At 34.4% G+C, this 20,593-nt stretch overlaps 2 protein-coding genes across 7 annotated transcripts in view; both read left to right on the top strand.

Moving 5' to 3' along the window:
- The window catches only part of LOC131674647 (uncharacterized), a 287,868-nt gene that overhangs the window by 160,924 nt on the left and 106,351 nt on the right, over positions 1 to 20,593 (top strand). The gene's annotated exons all lie outside the window — the stretch shown is intronic.
- The window catches only part of LOC131673570 (protein-tyrosine sulfotransferase), a 150,698-nt gene that overhangs the window by 100,430 nt on the left and 29,675 nt on the right, over positions 1 to 20,593 (top strand). For 4 of the 6 annotated variants that reach the window (XM_058951685.1, XM_058951664.1, XM_058951677.1 and 1 more), the window contains 4 exons: positions 10,673 to 10,806; positions 10,882 to 10,990; positions 11,049 to 11,243; positions 11,352 to 11,605. In XM_058951685.1, the coding sequence (XP_058807668.1) occupies positions 10,673 to 10,806; positions 10,882 to 10,990; positions 11,049 to 11,243; positions 11,352 to 11,605 (692 nt within the window). Of the gene's footprint in view, positions 1 to 5,041; positions 5,159 to 10,672; positions 10,807 to 10,881; positions 10,991 to 11,048; positions 11,244 to 11,351; positions 11,606 to 20,593 lie in introns of all 6 variants that reach the window. The other 2 variants (XM_058951703.1, XM_058951694.1) reach the window with 2 other exon arrangements.

Raw genomic sequence — 20,593 nt, 5'->3', positions numbered from 1 at the left:
AATCGAAATTTCCAAATTCGCTGTAAAAAAATCTGAAAAAATTTGAGAGTATTTCTTGACTAATTTTAATACATTTTTGTTCTTAGAAATTTTTCACTTAATATGATAGTTTTGGAGAAAAAAATTAGTCAAATTTAAAAAAAAAATTTTTCCTTTCGAACGCCATTTTGTGTTCGCCATTTTGAATTTCGGATAAAATCCAACGGCATTTGAAAAAAAAGACATCTATAACACCGATAACAGTGTTTCCAATGGTGTGTGCAAACTTTTTCCATTTCAAAGTATACTTTTTTTAGAAAAAAAACGCCAAAAATTTGTGAATTTTCCGGAAAACCGGCCTATAACGTTTCCGGCTTCCAATTTAGGTAAATTTTGTCAACGGCATTCGAAAGAGGAGGTCAAAATCTACAAGATGTGATGCTTGATAAATTTTTCATACGATTTTTTCATTAAAAGATATGAGGATGAAAGTTAAGAAAAAATTTGTGTTATTTGGGAGGAAAAGGGTTAATGGGTTAAGATGGCATCATTAAATTTGCAAAAAAAAAAAATTTCACGAAGTCACAGGAATTGGAAAACAGCAGAAAAAACGTACTTTGGGCGCTTTGAGGTTGAGATATCTGAAAACTGAAAGTTATGAAACAATTCTGAGCTTGGATTCGAATTAAGTGAATCAAATTCCTTCAGAAATACCTTGTTTGATCTCTGGGTGAGGTTTTTTTTAAATTTGTCGGCTTGCATTATTATTAAAATTTTTATTTTATTTATTTAATTGCCGTTAAATTCCATCAGAAAAGTAACAGAGAAAACAAAAAAATTTACAAAAAAAAAATCGATGAAAAAAAATGAAAAAACAAAAATAACACAAAAAAAGACTCTCTACATTACGATTATCTTCCTGTGGTGAGAACTAGGCAACGACAATACCATTTGCCGGTGAAGAAATGTTTTTTCCAAGTTTCATAATTTTTTTCTCAAAAACTATTGACTTTGGTAAAAACTTCAAAAATAAAAATCACAATTAGTCAAAGAATATTTAAATTTTTTTAACCATTTTTGAAAAATTTGAATTTTTCCGATTTTTTAAAAAAATTTCAGGGTATTCTGAAACAGATTTTAAAACATTTTGATTTTTATGAAATTTTTACATAGTCCATACTTTTGAAGAAAAAAAGTTAATGAATTTACAAAAGGAAATTTGCCTTTTCGAATGCCATTTTGTTTAAAAAAATATTTAAAAATAATATCATGTCAGTAATGTATAGTTTAGATATCATGGACACATGGATATTATGGACAAAAAAATGTGATAACAAATTTTTTTTCATAACAAAAATCACATTTTTTGTTTTATTTTCTAATACTAAATTCATTTTCTGGACCTGCAACCATTTCTATTTAACCCTTATGTGAGCAACCGGGTACCCGGGTACCCACCACCTTACTATTTTGTTGATAATTCCTTGAAAAAATTTTTTTACAATCCGAGCTCCCAGATCCAAGTGATTTGGCTATTTTAGAATCGATTCACTATGTTACATGTATGAAAAAAATTTTTTTTCAAAAAAATTTCGGTTGAAAAAAAGTAGGTCCTGGGGGCAACCGGGTACCCGGGTACCCATTACTCGTATACGAAAAGTGAGATTTTTCTGTGGAAATGAGTTTTATTGTTATAAATATGACTAGCAAACAAGATAGTTTGATAAATAAATTATTACAATAGTTGTCAAGTATAAAATAAATAATTTATTATAAGTTTATGACTTCAAAATAATAAATTTTAAATTTATTGTTCACAATTGAGACAAACTACTTTTTTCGCACAATGCTCGTCGCACACAGGTTTTTCAAACAAATTACAACTCTTCCTCGTCTTTCTACGCCTCTTTATTGTTAATCTATAACAAAGGTGACAAGAGCCAGACTTTGACCCTACCAGTGTTATCTCAAGGCTCGATATTTCTCTCGACTTCCGGAGCTGCACCGAGCTGAACGCCAAGAATATCCTCGATAGCATTCTTGGTGGAATGGTGGCGTGTTACTTGATTATTTATTGATCGGTCTTCAATAGCAGGCTTACATAACTCTTCACTCAATTGATGTAAGAAAATACGACGCTGATGAGGTTTTTTTTTTACCCTACTATTATTTTCATAGTAAACTATGTACGCAGCGAGTGTAGCAACGTCGATGATATTGAAAAACATTGCGAGTGGCCACCTTTGAGTCCGTATGTGAGTACTGTAACGACCTACCATTTGATCCATCGTATCTACCCCAGCTTTATATTTGTTATAGTAAGTAATCATGTAGGGTTTCTTTTTTTCGTCATCATGCACAGCTATATCGTTGTGCATAGTTGAAAGCAAGATTACAGCTTTGTTTTTCTTAGGAACGTAGGAACAAATACTAACGTGACGTTCGTGGAAACCAAAGAGAATAGAGTATTCAGCTCTAGATTTATTTGCACCCATTTGTTTAGGTATGTAAGGCTTATTTTTTCTCAATGTACCTGTGATAGTTATTTTCCACGAAAGCAAATGTTTAGCAAGAGGTAGAGTAGTAAAATGAATATCCATGGTAACGTTTCTTCCACTATTTTTAAATGGTGTAACTAATTCTTTTACAACCCTCTCTTCTTGATTTTTTTCACGTATGTTTCCAACTTTACCCGTGTAAATAATTCCCGTTAAAGAATACGCATTTTCAGCGTCGCAAATCCACAAAATTTTAATACCATATTTAGCAGGTTTCGAAGGAATGTATTGGGTAAATTTAGTGTGTCCACGGAAAGGATAGAGTTGTTCATCAATAGTCAAGTTTTGCGTTGGCTTGTAAATATTTTTCAAATTTGCATTGAGCATCGTCCATATATCACGAATAGAAGCACTCTTATCCTGTTCTACACGTGCTTGACGCGTATTCGCATCATCAAAGCGAATAAATCGCAAAACTGAGCGAAGCCTTTTCAACCCCATTGTTGCGCGATAAAGGGGATAGGAAGTGCTTTTCAACATTTCGTTCGTGTGGTCTGTATTGGAGTTATTTGCTCCCAAACAAATCAAAATGCCGATAAATGCGTACATTTCAGATGTAGTTACGGACCGCCACGACCTATCGTTATCCTGGTTTGCTGAGTTAGAAGTATAATAGACTTTCTTCGCCTTTTGATTCGTGTATCTTACTATTTGATCAATCATTTCAACCGACACGATGTTTTGAAAGTATCGCATACCGAAAAAGTTTCGGTAGATTTAGCCGGGCCGCTTCTTTGCCGAAGAACATTGTGAGATGCAACTTGACGAACTTCGGGCAGCTCTTTACTCCAAACAGTTTTATCTTTTGCAATGTATTCAGTGGCGTTTCCTAATGTCGGTTTCACCCCTCCTTCTGCCGCCATACCTGATGCTGTCCCTTCGGCGTCACTTTCACTTTCTTCCGATTCGGAGTTGCTCTCTCCCTCCTCCACAGACGCCTCGCTAGCAGTTGCGGCGTCTGTTTCAGGCACCTCTTCCAAGACGTTTCTCGGCAGTCAGTCGTCGTCCTCACTGTCATCATCGTAATCAGAGCTGTCATCGACTTCTTCTCCAAGTAAATTGTTGAGATAAGCCGTTTTTCGGGCTCGGGTGAATCTGAATTGAACAATAAATAATTTTATTACTAACAGGCGAAGATCAGAGAAAATGCTACTACAAAATTGTATTAGAAATGAAATCTTACCTTGCAAATTCAGGTCGTGACAGATGATTCTGCATGATGAAATAAGCGTTGTAATTAGTTGTAGAAAACACTTAAGAACACTGAATAAAATAAACGAACACTGAATAAAAATAGTGATGCGCGGTATTTATACTACTGTAGAGAGACGGCGTGATGCTTATACCGAACAGTCAGCTCTTGTTGCTTTGTAGGTCTTTTCCCTTCGACTAAACACTCTTGACTGAGCGGCAGCTGTGCCAAAAGGGCCTCAGTGCTATAGTAATGCAGGTACGGTACGCTACTACCACAACTACAAATATTCTGAGCAGCTGCCGACCGCTCAAATACGAAAACTGACCGTGCGCTCCCCTGGTGAGTGCTCAAAACCTCTGCTCCCATTTACATTTAGAACATCTCTACTTAGCTTATAAGTCTTGTAAACAGCCCAAATAGTTTCTATTTATGTTTATTTATCGAATTTAATTGGTTTGAATTGATATCAATCATATATGTAGCCAAGAGATATGAAAAACCGGAGGTGGCTACCCGGGTACCCGGTTGCCCATCAACGTGGGTAAAGTTGGTTGCTCACATAAGGGTTAAAAGAGGACCCTTGAAAACATAAGGGACGATGGTTCCGGAATTTTTTTCAATTAAATTGTGCTTACAATAACGCGTTGAAATTAGATAACGAAAAGTGTCCAATAAGATACTAATGGATTAATAGACTCCAAAAAGATTCAACCTAACCCTCCCTTACCTAAGAAGATTATTTAATTTGACGGTGAATATAGAATGAATTACAAAATAACTATGTTTACTTGAAAAAGAGCCCTTTTACTATATTGCTCGCACGTTTGCTGGATTATGCCGAATAAAAACAGAAAGTTTGTTGAACAACGTGAAAAAATAATAGATTTATTCAGCACCGAGTAATGAAGTTCGTAATACAAACATGTTAGCAAGGGCGTACTCTGATCAATTAATGATGATAGGATTTTTATTTCTTTCTCTTATGTTTGATCCTCTTAATCATTGAGTAAACAGCGCGCGCAGTCAGCGATCAGTTTGTTGTGAGCTAAACAGCTACAATCGAAACATCTACAGCTCGGTAAGCTTACAAGTTGACTATTCGAAATGTATTGAAACAGAAAGAGAGACTTCCATTTCAAATAGACGGAACGGTGTGAAATAAGAACTCACTCATGATGTTGTAACGAAATGCTTTTTAGAGTATTGTATTCATCCCATTTTCAGTATGTACAGTCAAACACAATACTTGCCCTGACGCGTATTTTGCTATTGGCAAATATTGACATCTTGCAACAAATTGATTTTCTAGAGTTTGCTGAAGCGATAAGCACTCATGTACCATCGAAGAGCAGCCGTACTAGATGAAGTTGAGTCGTTGGGGGTAAAATATGAAGTCAACTACGAAATGCAGTCGGCTTTATAAATGGTAAAGTTCACATTAGCCGTCACGACAGATTGTTTTATTCGTTCTCTTGGCGCCTTTTTCATTGGGTCGTCTCTTTTTCTAATGAGAGCTAACGATGTATAGCACCGTACTCGTCTGACTCGCCTATGTACATAAAGCAGCGGTCACGATAATTAAAAATTTTAATTAATAATTTTTTTAAAGCTTTTTTAGTCCTAGTAACTTGGTTTTTCATCATTTAATTTCAGTCAAAAAATTTACAAGATTTTTTTCGCTAGTTTTATATAAAACGTTTAGAAAAGAAAAAGTGATGTTTTGCTTTGCAATTTTATGTAAAAGATCTTTAAATATTACGTTTGTTCATTCGACTAAATGTGGCATGCATACCTTTGATTTAACTTTATCACCAAATTTATTTACACAGTCACGAAAAGATTTAATATAAGAAAACAGATCGCTTTCCCTATTAATAGTTTTAACAAGTTTTTCTAAATTTATAACATTAAAATAAACATCGAGAAAATTGTTAACGTTTTCTTTACTCAACATTCCAGCGCCTTCCGATCAGGCAAAGCTTTTTTAAAAAGCTTTAAAGAATCAGACAAACCACTTATCACAAAAAAAAAATCACTCAACTTATTGTTATTAATAATCACTCTTATTAATCTTCGTGTATCAAAAGATGCGTTATGTGCATCTAAAACACATGCTTTTTTATTTTTATTATAAAGTTTTTTAATTGATGTAAACCATCTTGAATATCAATTGCGTCAATTTTTTCCTTGTAGATAAAGCTCGCTTCCGATATTTCTTACGCCCATCATATTCGATGCAGCAATTGAAATATTTTTAATAGGCGTCAAATAAAGATTTAACGAGTTATCGCCATATACAGACCGGACGTTTCTAAGTCGAAACATAATCACAGACTCGTCAGTCAAATTTTCTAAAAGAAGTAATATTTATATTTTTCATCGCTCCGACATTTGACTGATATGAATTCCTTCCTTTTCTCAACTTTAATTTTTCTATTAATTCTATTTACAGTTTATATATGTCTAAGCAATTTAAACTATTTGATTTGAGCCTTAATAGTTTTCTGCAGTTTTCTATTATCAATTTCAAAAGCGTACTTTTTTGCTTTACTACCTTTAGATCATTTTAATGTTTTCTTATAGCTAGTATATTTTGTTTCCTATCATTTTTAATATTTATAACGCTTGTAATTCTAATATCACAACAAGCACTTTTGCTTAAATAAATATTTTTTCATGCCTTATGCACTATCATATTATTTATACTTTCGTTGTTCTGACTAGAAGCTAAAATACAAAATTTTTCAGAATTTCCTGAATATTTTGTAAAAAAACTTGCAAAACTTCATACAATTCATACAAAGCTTCGTATAATTTTTTAAATCACGATTTGTTTCTTCGTTTCCGCTTTAACTTTAGGGTGACAATACTACATGAATCACAATTCTCGTGTTTAAGATAAAAATAGGCAGGTAAACTTTTAAGAGTTAAGGCTAATTTTATAGTTTGCCCTTTGTTTTGCAAAACAGCGCATGAAAAACATTTTTTAATATCTTTTATTACTCCTTACTTGTTTAATTCTTTATGAACTTTTGCTAAAGTATACAACTCATTACAAAAATGTTTAACAAGTTGATTTTTGTCGGCCAGTTTACATATTTTTTCAACATTATTTTTCGGACCGCGGCTATGGTGGAACTATTTTCGTCTCTGATAACGACTCTTACATTCAAACCCGTTTCTTTCAATCTTAAGCTATTATTTATTAGCTGTATACCAGTATCTGCTTCCATATTTTTCACGCTACCTACAAAATTTAGTGAGCAATCATTATCTGATGGGTCATAATCTAAAATCGCATTTTTTACATGCACGATTTCGTATAGTATAGTCAAGAATTTTTTGAGAAAAGAAACTTGATTGTTCCTTAAGCTATTGTAGCTTTTACCGTTAGCGCGTTTACTCCACCTCATATCGTATGAAACAATGATATTATTATTTCTCTAAGACTAGTATAGTAGTATGATTGATGGAAATCAGTTTAATTTTCAGAAGTAATGTAAGATTCTAAGATTAGTCTAAACGGGTAAATGTTTTGAATGATTTCATTTGGTCTAAAAAAGAAAAATTAGTAAAATGATTCATACAGAATAATTAATCGGTATTATTCAAAATTTGATTGAAATATAATTTAAATTAAAAATTTTTTAGCGTTTTTATTGCCCTCACGGGCAATGACAAACGATTTCACTGCGCCAATCTTACACTAAGACTTTACCTTGGGTATGTGCCCTTGCTTCCGGCCGAAATCTCCGTTAATTACTGCCGGTACTTTTACTTGTAGGCAGCTTCAACCTTGCTCGAAAGTTTAGCTAAATTCTGCTATCTGAAATGGAACGCGTAAGCACGAAGGCGTACGACAGAAATGAATATGCGAGTACGGGAATGGGCACTTCTGAAGGGTCAGTCAATGATTAAATCAATCATGGTGTATCAAATTAGATATGTCTTGAACATATTTTATAAATCAATATTCTTGGCTTATTGTACGAAAAAAATATTTAGCTTCACGTTATTTTACATGAAACAATTATTCTAATTTGAAATTACTATTTCTTAGTTTATACTTTTAAAATTAATATAACGACATTCATTCATTGTAGTAAAAATTGTTGATATCACATGATTTTTCAATAATATTACATATTAAATGATAAAAAAACTTTGATTTTACATAATTATTAAAAAGTATTTGCATTGTTAACTGCAAAATTCACGCAACATTCACACTGAAATTTTGAACGAGATTATATTTTACTTGTCACGTCCAATTGATGTACATTAAAAATAAAAATTATGGAACACGATAAATTTACTCTGATGTTTAGATCTAGCTTTACGTATAGACTTTATAAGATCTTTCTTGAGTCAAAAATAATCAGTTATATGACCTTGTTATAAAGGTAAATAAAAGTTAATAAATCTCTCAACTTCTTACTAATTTGTGCGATGTTTTCACGAAAAAATCTTCTTTCCTCTAATGCAGCTCTTTACAGCTAAGATGTACATTTTCTATAGCATCTCCTACGGCTTTTTCATACTTCTAGTATAATTTTTGACTGATAAGAAGAATATTTGTACAAGCAAGTATTTTATTGAGAAAATTAGTTATTTTCCTCCTTTTTTCAGTGTGCTCTGACACGATCGTCGACTGTGTGTTGCTCTCAGTATCAGTCCAATCTTATCATTCGTTCAGATGTAATTGTACACCGGAACTTTTGCCACCAGTTTCAGTGGCATACGTACTTTGCATTATCAAGTGATTGTCAAAATTACTTGCGAATATGTACGTTTGTGCAGAAAAAATAACTTTTTCGTGCGAGCGCTTACGAGTAGTGGAAGTGCGGCATCACTAGGATTGTGATTTTGTTTTCATTGTCATTTTCATTTTTTCTTTTATTTTTCTCTCATTTTCTTTATTATTTTTTCATCTTTTATTATTATTTTTCTTTTTTTTTCAATAATAAAAAGGATTTTTTGTCACTTTGACCTTTTCCCATTAAGAAATGTAAATTTATTTCAATTCCTCTCATCTCCTTTGATATAAATTTTAAAGAATTAGTCTCCGCGCTTATTTGTTAATCTGTTATTTTCTATATTTTATCTAAAATTTCAATTTAAACTTTCGCGCGTAAATGCCACATAAGGCATGACAGTGAACGTCCCAATACAGTGCTATAGTCAGCACCAGAATGAACAGCTACAAATAAATATCAATAATATCTTTGATATTGTTTATATATCTTTTGAATAATTGTACGGTATTACGTGGAAATAATTGAAACTCACATAATGACCTAAAACTGCAGACAAATTATTTGACGAGTAATTTTGTCCATTGATGGAATTCATAGTACCAGTTTAAACCGTTTGTTTCACAGAGCATTCATCACAAGATTCAGTTAGGATACTATGTAAGCCTTGAATTTCCTCATGTATAATATTGTTCAAACGAAATATTTTTTTTACAGCCACAGCACATCGAATCATTTCTCAATTTAATTAAATTTATATCTTCAACTCGCTCCTGTTGTGGATGTTCCGATTGTTTTTCTTTGGCTGAAAAGCCAGCTGAATTTAGCAACTTCCTTTTGGCTTCATTCATACCGAATAATGTTTTTTCTCTTCTAATTTTTAATTTCGTTCGTATAAAACGACCGTTTGGTAAACGAGTACGTCCGGACATTTTCGTGATTTGAGATTACGTTCAGCACAAAAATATACATGTGGTTGGAAATGGGAACGTTGTTGCCAAACTTCTCTCTCGCACTAGTCTTACTGTGTGTATATACATGAACACTACGTTTCGTTGCATGTGTGACACACAAATAAGTTTAAGCTGAACAGTCACTTACAAAATTTTTATTTTTACTATGAGTTATGATGAGTAACACTAATGTATCAATAAATTCTAAACTTTTGTAAGTGATGGTATGGTAGTAACCTCCTTAACTGGAAAATAGTGACTGGCTGGTAGCTTTGTCGCGCATGTCTTCCTTAGCGAAATGACTTTATTTGAGTCATTTAACTGTGCTCCAGTTGTCCTCGAATTAACGTTACTCTAGCTCATTAATTATCTGGATAATTTGTTTGCTTCTTCGACTCGCTTGCTAACAAGTAAGCTTTTTAATTCCCGAACTATTACATGCTTTCTTAAGTGCTCTAGTGACTGTAAGCAGCTGTAAGTTCGTTGATTCATCAACGTTCGTTTTTTATGAGCTCTTTGCTTGAGGAATGACAAATGGCCAACGCGCGAAAAAAATTATTGTTGAGTATAATGTGCAATGTACAGATTCAAGCCATTATTGGAAGACAAATATCGTAAGATAGCCCACGCATCTTCACTAAATCGCAATATCAAATTGGCACGTTAATTTACAAGTGTTAAGCGTGTATCATTTATTTGCGCTGATTCTTCACTATGTGTCGGATTTTCAATAAGCTTACGTATAGTCCAAACATTAAACACCAGCTTTCAATTGTCTCGTTTTTTATAAGTGTCTATAAGCCCCATGATAATCGTTACAAGCATTCACACATACGCATCATACGTATGTACAGCTGCCTGATTAAAGTTACTCTCCATTATTTGCTCCCATACTATGAACATAATGGGCGCTTGATCGATACTCACATTAACCTTTCAATGGTTCCTTTCGCTTCAACAATGACCGAGTATTGTTTTCTGTGCCTTCATCACAGCTAGCTATGAGTAATGTCCACTTACATTTCACTTACAATACTCTCTCTCTCTTTCTCTTCTCTCTCTCTTCTCTCTCTCTCTTCTCTCTCTCGCTTATGGAGTTATATCTCACGGCTTTAACAAAGCTTAATCAATCAATTTCTTTCTCCCGCTTTATCTTGAATTACGCAAATGTAAAGAGTAGTAGAGGCAAGATGCTTATTATAGAAAATAACAATGTTAACTTTAATTTCGTAGAAATTTATACTTAGCTCAAATGAGCAGAAGATGTATCCTTACGACCGCTACATGCCTCTGATCTTCATCGGAGGTGTGCCGCGTTCGGGGACGACGCTCATGCGTGCTATGATGGACGCCCACCCAGAAGTCAGGTAATGATCACTCGACGAAGGAGATACGAGAAAATGAAAATGGGCACAAGAAGACTAATATCGTGGTTGTTACAGATGTGGCCAAGAGACGAGGATCATCCCACGAATACTGCAGATGCGTTCGCACTGGCTCAAGTCGGAGCGTGAGAGCGTGCGTCTGGAGGAGGCTGGCGTGTCTAAAGAGGTAAGCTTACATAAATTGTTGTGCTACTTTTTGAAGATTGATTGAATCCACTGTACAGGTGATGGACAGTGCTATTGCGGCGTTCTGTTTAGAGGTGATTGCGAGACACGGCGAGCCTGCTCCACGGCTCTGCAACAAGGATCCGCTGACCCTCAAGATGGGCTCCTACGTGCTTGATCTCTTTCCGAATGCTAAGTTCATATTCATGATTCGCGACGGCCGAGCAACTGTTCACTCTATCATATCACGCAAGGTATGTTTTCGAGCATACTCTAACACATTTTCTCTCTCTCTCTCTCTCTTTTGTTCTTTCTCAACTGGTCTATCATCCATCATAATCAGCTCGCTTGTCTGCAAATAGGTGACTATCACTGGTTTCGACCTCAGTTCCTATCGACAGTGCATGATCAAGTGGAATCAAGCGATATCGATCATGTATAAACAATGCAAGGAACTAGGCCCTGAACGTTGCCTGATCGTGCCCTACGAGCAGCTGGTGCTACACCCACGCGACTGGATGCGCAAAATTCTGGTTTACCTCGACGTGCCCTGGAACGAATCGGTCCTTCATCACGAGCAGTTCATCAATAAGCCCGGCGGCGTACCACTCAGCAAGTACGTCTATCTGCTCTCTTTTCTTCTTCGTGTACAGGTCGCGTGCAAAGGTTGCTTCTAGCTTTGACAGGCTTCAATGACCGAGCTCGATTTCGTGTTCGCTCGCCAAAGATAGATGCACTACGGTGTCCAGTTATCTGAATTATCAAAAAAAGAAAACGGTCAAATCCTTTAACTAAATTCAGGATTCAAATTAAAATCAACATAGAACACATGATTACGATGTACGTATTTTGAAACGATAAATCCAAATTCGTTATCAGGAAAAATCTTTGTCTTTTCTCTAAAAGTAGATACTCTGCACTTTTGCTGATATTAATTACCGTCAAACTTAAACTTAAAAATGAATTTAAGGGATGATGCCGCAATCCATCGCACGTTGGAAAAACGTCGGTTTCGAATTTCATCTATCTCCTTGTTATTAAATGCAAAACGCCCTTAAAGTGCCATAAAACACTCTTTAGATGGTATATATATATATATATATATATGTATACACACACATATTTATACAGGGTATCCCATTTTAAAGGAACCACTCCGAAATTTTCGACGGTTGGCGTTATACAAAAAAATTGTTCAGTCAACAGTTGTTTGGGACAATGGGGCAACCTTTCAGTGAAATTCGATTTGACCTTGAGATTCATTTTCAAGGTCATTTGAAGGTCAAAGTCATTTTTTGAATAGGAACCTATATTTTTGATCCCGGATTCGGAAAGAGCGGAAAATTCTACGTTTATATAACGTATTATGTGTGGGGTGCGGTTAACACTCCCCCCCCCCCCCCCCCCCCCGCACAGTGTAGAGAATTAGACAAAAGTCCAGCCTCAACTTAATTCTCAACCGATTTAAGTAAATCAAAGTTCAAAATACTCAGAAGGACACCCGCTAACATATGTCACTGCTACATTTCACAATTTATTTATCCCCCACCCCTACAAACTACCCCTACCAATTTAACAACAGCCTAACCCGTCTGACCCTGGAAACAGTAAGTTCAATCGCAGATTTTTCTTGAAATAATTACATCCTATGCCATAACCGGGCTAACCTACTCACCCCTAACCCACCTAACTTCTATCAACTTACCCCCAACCCTTAGAAACCACCCCTACCAACCACAATCAGGCTAACTCATCTAACTCTTGGAAAAACTAGTGTGTCGCTTATTTTTTCTGAGATAATACAGCCTATATTATAAACGGGCTAACCTACTCATGCCTAACCCACCAAACTCCTATCAACTTACCTCCAACCCCTAGAAACCACCTCTACCAACCACAATCAGGCTAACTCACCTAACTCTTGGAAAAACTAGTGTGTCGCTTATTTTTTCTGAGATAATACAGCCTATATTATAAACGGGCTAACCTACTCACCCCTAACCCACCTAACTTCTATCAACTTATCCCCAACCCTTAGAAACCACCTCTACCAATTCACCAACAAGCTAATATCTCATTTGGATTCAGCGACTCCAAAAACATGAGAATAACATAATCTTGTCACGGAAACAATTTCTTTGTTTTTTTTTTGTGATGCTGAATCATGATTATCAAAAAAAAGCATATCCCTTAATACACCTCATTATTTTCATTGCAAAAAATAGGACGCGCAGGGGAAATTCTAAAATCAGATTTAGATTTAGCATAGAAGTAGCCCAAGCACTTGTCTCGTGTAGATAACTGTTTTTGTAAGCCTGTGTGTTCAATGACTGCTTTTAGTTATCGATTAATAATAATACGATGTAAGCCTCTTTACCGCGGCAAGGTATCAGTCTTCAAAGAGGGTTTTTTTTCTTTTTGTTTAATTTTCTTTTGTTTTCTTTTTTTTTATTAATTTTTTAATTTTTTTTTTTCTTTTTTTTATTTTATTTTAATTTTTTTTTCTTTTTTTATATTTATTTATAATTTAGGTTATCTTAGCTAATACTATAAAATATTAATTAATTGGAGAAAGAAATAATTTCTTTTTAGTTTTTTAGAAATATTTTCGCTTCCGAAATTAGTTCTTTATTATTTTTTCTTTCTATTATTCTTAATGAACTGATCAAAGGATCTGACATGAGTAATAAATAATGCATTATATCTTCATTTGTTTGTAATCTGTTCATCATCCTACTGTGTGCACTACGACCTTTTCGAAAAACTTTGTTATTGGCTTCCTGCGCTTCTTCTGAGTAAAAGCTTATAGGTTTTGGAAATGCTTCCATGATGTCACAACCATGAATAAGTATTTTATACACGCTTGGTGGCATTTTATACCAACCATAAATTTGTAAACATTTTTTGGCTGTTTCTAAACAGTACTTCTTGAACATGTTCAAACGAACCTCTCTTTTGATAGATATTACTTGTAACACTATATATAATCGTTGTAGAATCTCTTTGTCAATACCTATAACTTCAGATACAGCTTCCTATTCAGAAAAAAAAGTGCGTGCTACATTCCCAGCATTTGTTGTACCAGAACCTTGCTTAACGATATCAACAGTTATTCCAATTTTTTCTCTTAAAGCTTGCTGAATATATCTTTTACGATTGTTTTTCAATTCTTTATTTAAACCTGACGCTGACCACTGCTTGAAATCTGAATTATATGCAATATGCAGCACATACTCCATAAATCTAATCCAACTGTGTAATATTGGAAACCCAAATTTATAAAACTTTGTATGACAGTGAAGCTTTAAAATATAATCAATTTCATTCATATATTTGGGTCCAACATTACAAATATTACAACAATTGGAGGATTTTTGATCTGTTAAAACGTTGCCTACTTTACCATCTATCATGCTGCACTTAAAGTCAAACGTCACATTAAATTCCATACCCTTAAACTCTAAAATATAATGTTTTACTTTGCTCAATGATTTAAAAATTTTTTTATAGTTGTTCATTGTAATAATGTTGCTTTCCTTAACAAACTCGAAACTGATAGGACGACAATACAACGTAGAAGAAGGTTTCTCATTAAGCCACAAAATTTTACCATCATCAGACTTTACTTCAATGGGAACTAAATTTGTAATAAATACAGATTCATCAGAAAAATTTTGTTGATAATAAGTATTGTTCTCACTTTCACTTGAACTAGAAACTGAAGGATCGTTTATAAAACGCTGCTTTGTTGTTCGCTGCCCTGAACTTCCATCCATTCCATACTTACCTAAAAAAACTAAATTTTTATTGCAATTTTGTAGCTCTGTTTCATTTAACATCTCCAGAATCCGTCGTAAAGTGTGATCGAGAAGAGAGATAATATCAACTTCTGCTCCAGTATTAGTTATATTTACATGTTCAGGGTAGCATGCATTCTTAGCTTCACCAATTCTCAAATATCGTGGATATAATTTATTATTAAACATTATCTGATTGTAACATCTTAATTTTTCATATTTTCGAAAAGACATCTCTAAGTCTGAAAACATAGCCAATGATTTATTATTTAATTCAGAGATAGATATCTCTTCATTATCAGAGACAATCTCGGTAGTACTTACTTGTAGCTTGATTTTTAATGCCAGAGTTAGTTCCTCTTTCGTATACATGTTAGCTATCTCGAAAGCTCGTCGATATCGTGTTTTTGAAGATCCTTCTTCATAAGATACACGTGGCCTTCCCATTGTAGTCGGATTACCCTTTGATGCAGACAAATTTGAATTATCAAATGATGTTGACTGACTCGTAGAAGAATCATTGTCTAAATTAATATAGATGTAGATCTCTTTTTCTAGAAAATCTTTAAACCTTGTCGTAAAAATATCTTTTCTACGAGATGCTAATGACCATTTTTGCTTAAACTGGAAAATAAATGTTCTAGTCAATTTTTTTCGTACTTCATTTTCAGTATAATTGGAAAATGAATATTTACGTTTCAAACTACTTACAAGCAAATTAATATGAGATTCACAAACATCTGTCCTGTTCCAAATAGTTTCACATAAATCAGAATATTTTAAATGTAATAACATTTTAAAAATTAATTAATATATGTCAATGTCTTTAATCTTTATGTGAAATGAGTATATTGGAAATATCAATAAGTGAAAACATACAATACATGAAAATTAGAAAATATTATTTATATGTTTAAATGTCTTTCAAGAAAACAAATAGGCAAAAATTCCGATTGTAATACTATTTTTTTATGTACGTGCAAACGAAAATTCTAATGATTTTTAAATGGTTAATATAATAACAAAAATTTTTAGTTGTTTTAAAAAACCGAAAAACTGCATGTTGTACATCGAATACTAAATCATACTCCGATTGCTTTAAGATTACAAAAACACGCGTACAGAATTATCATTAAAAATTCTTATAATATAAAATATGTAAGTGTATGTTCAATATAATATAAGTAAAAATCACTTTTTACTGTATGGTACAAAATTAGTTTTAAAACTGTCATCTAATATTGAAGCAAATTCTCAAATAGTATAAACATTCAGTTTAGAACATAGATCAATCTTCTTACAAAAACTAGTATGTATTTAAAATTTCAAAAACAATGTTGCATGGATAGCACGCACCAAAAAATGTTGAGATCTACAAAATTTGTAGGAATAGTTTTGAATGTATTTTAATGGTAATTAACTTTTAATGGTTTAAAATCTAAAGGAGGAATAAAAATTTATATGTTTTTTACAGCTACGAAGTTACCCAAGTGTAACTGTAATTCAAATGAAACTTCAAATAAAACGCAATTACACATTAAATAAAATGCATATATGAAATATCAAATAGTACTAAATCAGTATTTTCTTCATTTTGGAGAAATGATATTTACAGAAAAGAATAACTATAAAAAACGTACTTTGACGAGTTTAAGAGTTTGCGGGGTTACAACGTTTATGGATTTTACGGTTTGTGGATTTAAAGATTTACGAGTTATAGGATTTGTGGGTTTATGCTTCAAGGAAAATAAATAACTAATCTGAACTAAACTGATTAATTGCTAGAGTTACGTTGGTTAGTTTGCTTGTGGCTTAGTAGGGAAAGTTTCTAGAGATTAGGGGTAAGTAGATGAAGGTAAGGTGGGTTGGGAATGGATGGATCAGCACGCTTATGATTATGGTGTGAGACTCAATTGTTTAAAGCAAAATAAATGACAAAACTAGTTTTTCCAACAGTTAGATGAGTTAGCCTGATTGTGGTTGGTAGGGGTGGTTTCTAGGGGTTGGGGGTAAGTTGATAGGAGTTTGGTGGGTTAGGCATGATTAGGTTAGCCCGTTTATAATATAGGCTGTATTATCTCAGAAAAAATAAGCGACACACTAGTTTTTCCAAGAGTTAGGTGAGTTAGCCTGATTGTGGTTGGTAGGGGTGGTTTCTAGGGGTTGAGGGTAAGTTGATAGGAGTTTGGTGGGTTAGGCATGAGTAGGTTAGCCCGTTTATAATATAGGCTGTATTATCTCAGAAAAAATAAGCGACACGCTAGTTTTTCCAAGAGTTAGGTGAGTTAGCCTGATTGTAGTTGGTAGGGGTGGTTTCTAAGGGTTCATGTATTCAAAGCCTCCATGAGAAGTGTCATTTTCCATTTTGTGGGATAGCATGTTATTTCCATTCTTTTTTCTGGTGTGATACCGGACAAGCCTACAAAGTTTCAACTAAATTGTTTATTAACACTTTTTTAGTATTGTTTATACAATAGTGATTCGCGAACAGTCCTTCTCAGGATAGTTCAAGTGTAATTTTCTTAATCGACTTAAAAGGAGGAAATATGCCGGATTATTGGAGAAACGAAATTGTTGATATTCTGTTGTCTCTCGGGGCATGTCAAGGCCGATATCGTGCTGCGGCAAGGTATTACCCGCAGCACCCGGCTAGGTAATCAATACCTTGCCTTCATTGGCTAGGTAATCGATACCTTACCTTCATTGGCTGGATAATAAATACCTTGCCTTAACTGGCTGGGTAATCAATACCTTATTAACCTCACCCGTGCTCCGGTGGGATGGGCGGGGGGGGGGGGGGGGGTATTGAAACGCTCCCCCAACATAATATATTATCTAAAAGTAGAATTTCCCGCTCTTTTCGAATCCGGGATAAAAAATGGGGGTCCTTATTCAAAATATTTCTTGGTTATTGGGTTATTGGGGTTATATTGGGGTTATCGAGATATTGGGTATTGGAGTTATTGGGTTATTACAATTAACCTTTTCCTTGCCTGATCATCCGTGTGCATAGATGAAGAAAAACATAAATTTGACCCCTACATGACCTTAGTCGAGTGGGGGGGGGGGATTATCCGCACCCCACACATAATACGTTATCTAAACATAGAATTTTCCGCTCTTTCCGAATCTGGGATCAAAAATCTAGGTTCCTATTGAAAAAATGACTTTAACCTTCAAATGACCTTGAAAATAAATCTCAAGGTCAAATCGGATTTCACAGAAAGGTTACCCTCATTGTCCCAAACAACTGTTGTCTGAACAATTTTTTTGTACAACGCCAACCGTCGAAAATTTCGGGGTGGTTGCTTTAAAATAGGAGCTTTAAAGTTGCTTTAACACCCTGTATATATATATATATATATATATATATATATATATATATATAATATACAGGGTCTCCAAAAAGTTCCGGGATACCCTAGTAAGTCTTGAGATATAACTATTTCCGAGGAGATTAAGGTCATTCCTGTAGTAACTTTGAACGAGGAATCCAGTGGTGACCTTGGTTTTGACCTTGAGCTTGACTTTCAAGGTCATTTCAAGGTCAAATTTTTTTCCAAATGGGAACCCTTATTTTTGACAACGGTAATTGAATGAGCGGGAAATTTTACGTCCAAACATGTACTCAGGTCATAGGTCAAAGATGTCCTTCAAGTTCATTTCAAGGTCATTTAAACTTCACGACGGTCTGAAGTTGTGTAAGGTTTTTATTATTTTGGAGGAGATTCTTTAGTAACTTTTCACAAGGAATCCAATTGTTATCTTGGATTTAACCTTAAGGGTCATGTTAAGGTCAATTTTTTTACATTTTGCGTTACCCAGGAACAACGACGTGGACATAGTAAAATCTGTTCCCATTGGGGTGCTTGATTAGAGTGAGTCCCCTTGCCTCTCACTTTTTGGGGTGCTTGATTAGAGTGAGTCCCCTTGCCTCTCACTTTTTGGGGTACTTGATTAGAGGGAGTCCCCTGCCTCTCACTTTTTGGGGTGCTTGATTAGAGTGAGTCCCCTTGCCTTTCACGACTAGTTAAGCTACAGAATGCACAAGATTTTTATCGCAAATGTTCAAAATGATGTCCACCCACTTCTCGACAATGAGCCAAACGATAGTAAAAACCATTAACCGCATTTTGGATTATTTCGGTAGGAATGAGAGCACATTCATCAATTATTCTCTGTTGTAATTCTTCTAAATTTTGAGGTTTGGTTTTGTACACTCGATCTTTGAGATAACCCCACAGAAAATAGTCTAGGGGTGTTAGGTCAGGTGATCTGGCTGGCCATTTAATTGTGCCTCTACGTCATATCCACCGATCAACAAACACGTCATCTAAATAAGCGCGAACGTCTCGTCCGAAGTGAGGTGGAGCACGATCTTGTTGAAACCATGTTCCATCAAAGTTTCTTCCAGAAATCTCTCTTATTTCAGGAACTATTTGGTTTCGTAGCATAGTTTCGTAAGAGGCAGCAGTCAAATTACCCTCAATAAAAAATGGCCCAACTATTCTATTATTAAAAATTCCGGCCCAAACATTCAACTTTTGTGGATACTGCGATTTATCCTCTCGAGCCCAATGAGGGTTAGCATCTGCCCAATACCTGCAATTATGCCTATTAAGAGTTCCGTCCAGTTGAAATGTTGCTTCATCTGAAAAGACTATATTAGATGGGAATTCGGGATTTTCATCTATGCGTAACATCATATCTTCGCAAAACTCATCGCAACGATCGAAGTCATCCTCGTTCAACTTGTGAATAAGTTGTACTTTGAACGGATGAAAATTTGCACTCCGAAGAATGTTATGCACAGATGACTTACTCGTACCATTCTCTTGAGAAACCCTTCGAATGGAAGTTTGCGGATCTTCGGTAAATGATAACAAAACATCCAATGAGTTTTCCTCATTCGTCGCTGTTTTTGGTCTTCCTGATTTAGATATATCTCTTACATTGCCTGTTTGATTAAACCGTTGAACAGTTCGTTCAACGGTTGATGATGAAATTCGAATAGCATTTTGCCCACCTGTAAATGTTTCGTTAAAAAGATGTTGTACTTCCCTGTACGACCGAATTACCGCACCCCAGCCTCGCATCATAAGAAGCGATATTCTTTCTCTTTCACTTATTATTTTTTTGCTACTATTTTCTACAAACTTACACAAGCTTGTATGAATTTCAGAAATAGAAATAAATGCGTCGGAGATCTCAAAAATATTGAGTATTGTAAAATCATAAAAAAATGTATATAAGTTTATTGAAAAACTAGTTATTTAAAAATTGTGTGAAAAATTGTTTTTACATAAAAAACGTGCTTTCTTTAAAATTCAAATAATCTTCTTGTTTAAAAATGTTAAAAAAGTATTTTTTTCGGACATGGATTTGGTGGCTGTAACTGTGTAAAATTCTTTACCAAAATTTTAGCTTGGGAGGACGAAGAAGAGTAGGAGGGGGAAGCTTTTACTATCCAAGGTTTCTAATTTCGTTTTTGAAATTTTTTTGGAAGAATGAATGAACTTGGAGTAGTATCCTTTACATTATTTTATTTAGCATTATTAATACGATATTTGAAATTAAAAAAAAGTTATAATAAAGCTCAAAAAAGTCTTTCAAAATCTGTGACAGAGTGATGAATGCGCCCTCTAGGAATTATCCTACCAAAATCGTCCAAAATACGATAAATGTTTTTTATCATCGTTTGGCTCATTGTCGGAAAATGAGTGGACATCATTTTGAATATTGGCATGGGGATTCACTCTAATCAAGCACCCCGATCTCCTCCAAAATGATAAAAACCTTACACAACG

The sequence above is a fragment of the Phymastichus coffea genome, unplaced genomic scaffold (genome assembly GCF_024137745.1).
Source record: "Phymastichus coffea isolate CEN01 unplaced genomic scaffold, Cenicafe_Pcof_1.1 PCOF00014, whole genome shotgun sequence".
NCBI lineage: Eukaryota > Metazoa > Arthropoda > Insecta > Hymenoptera > Eulophidae > Phymastichus > Phymastichus coffea.
This window is presented reverse-complemented; position numbering and strand designations above follow the sequence as displayed.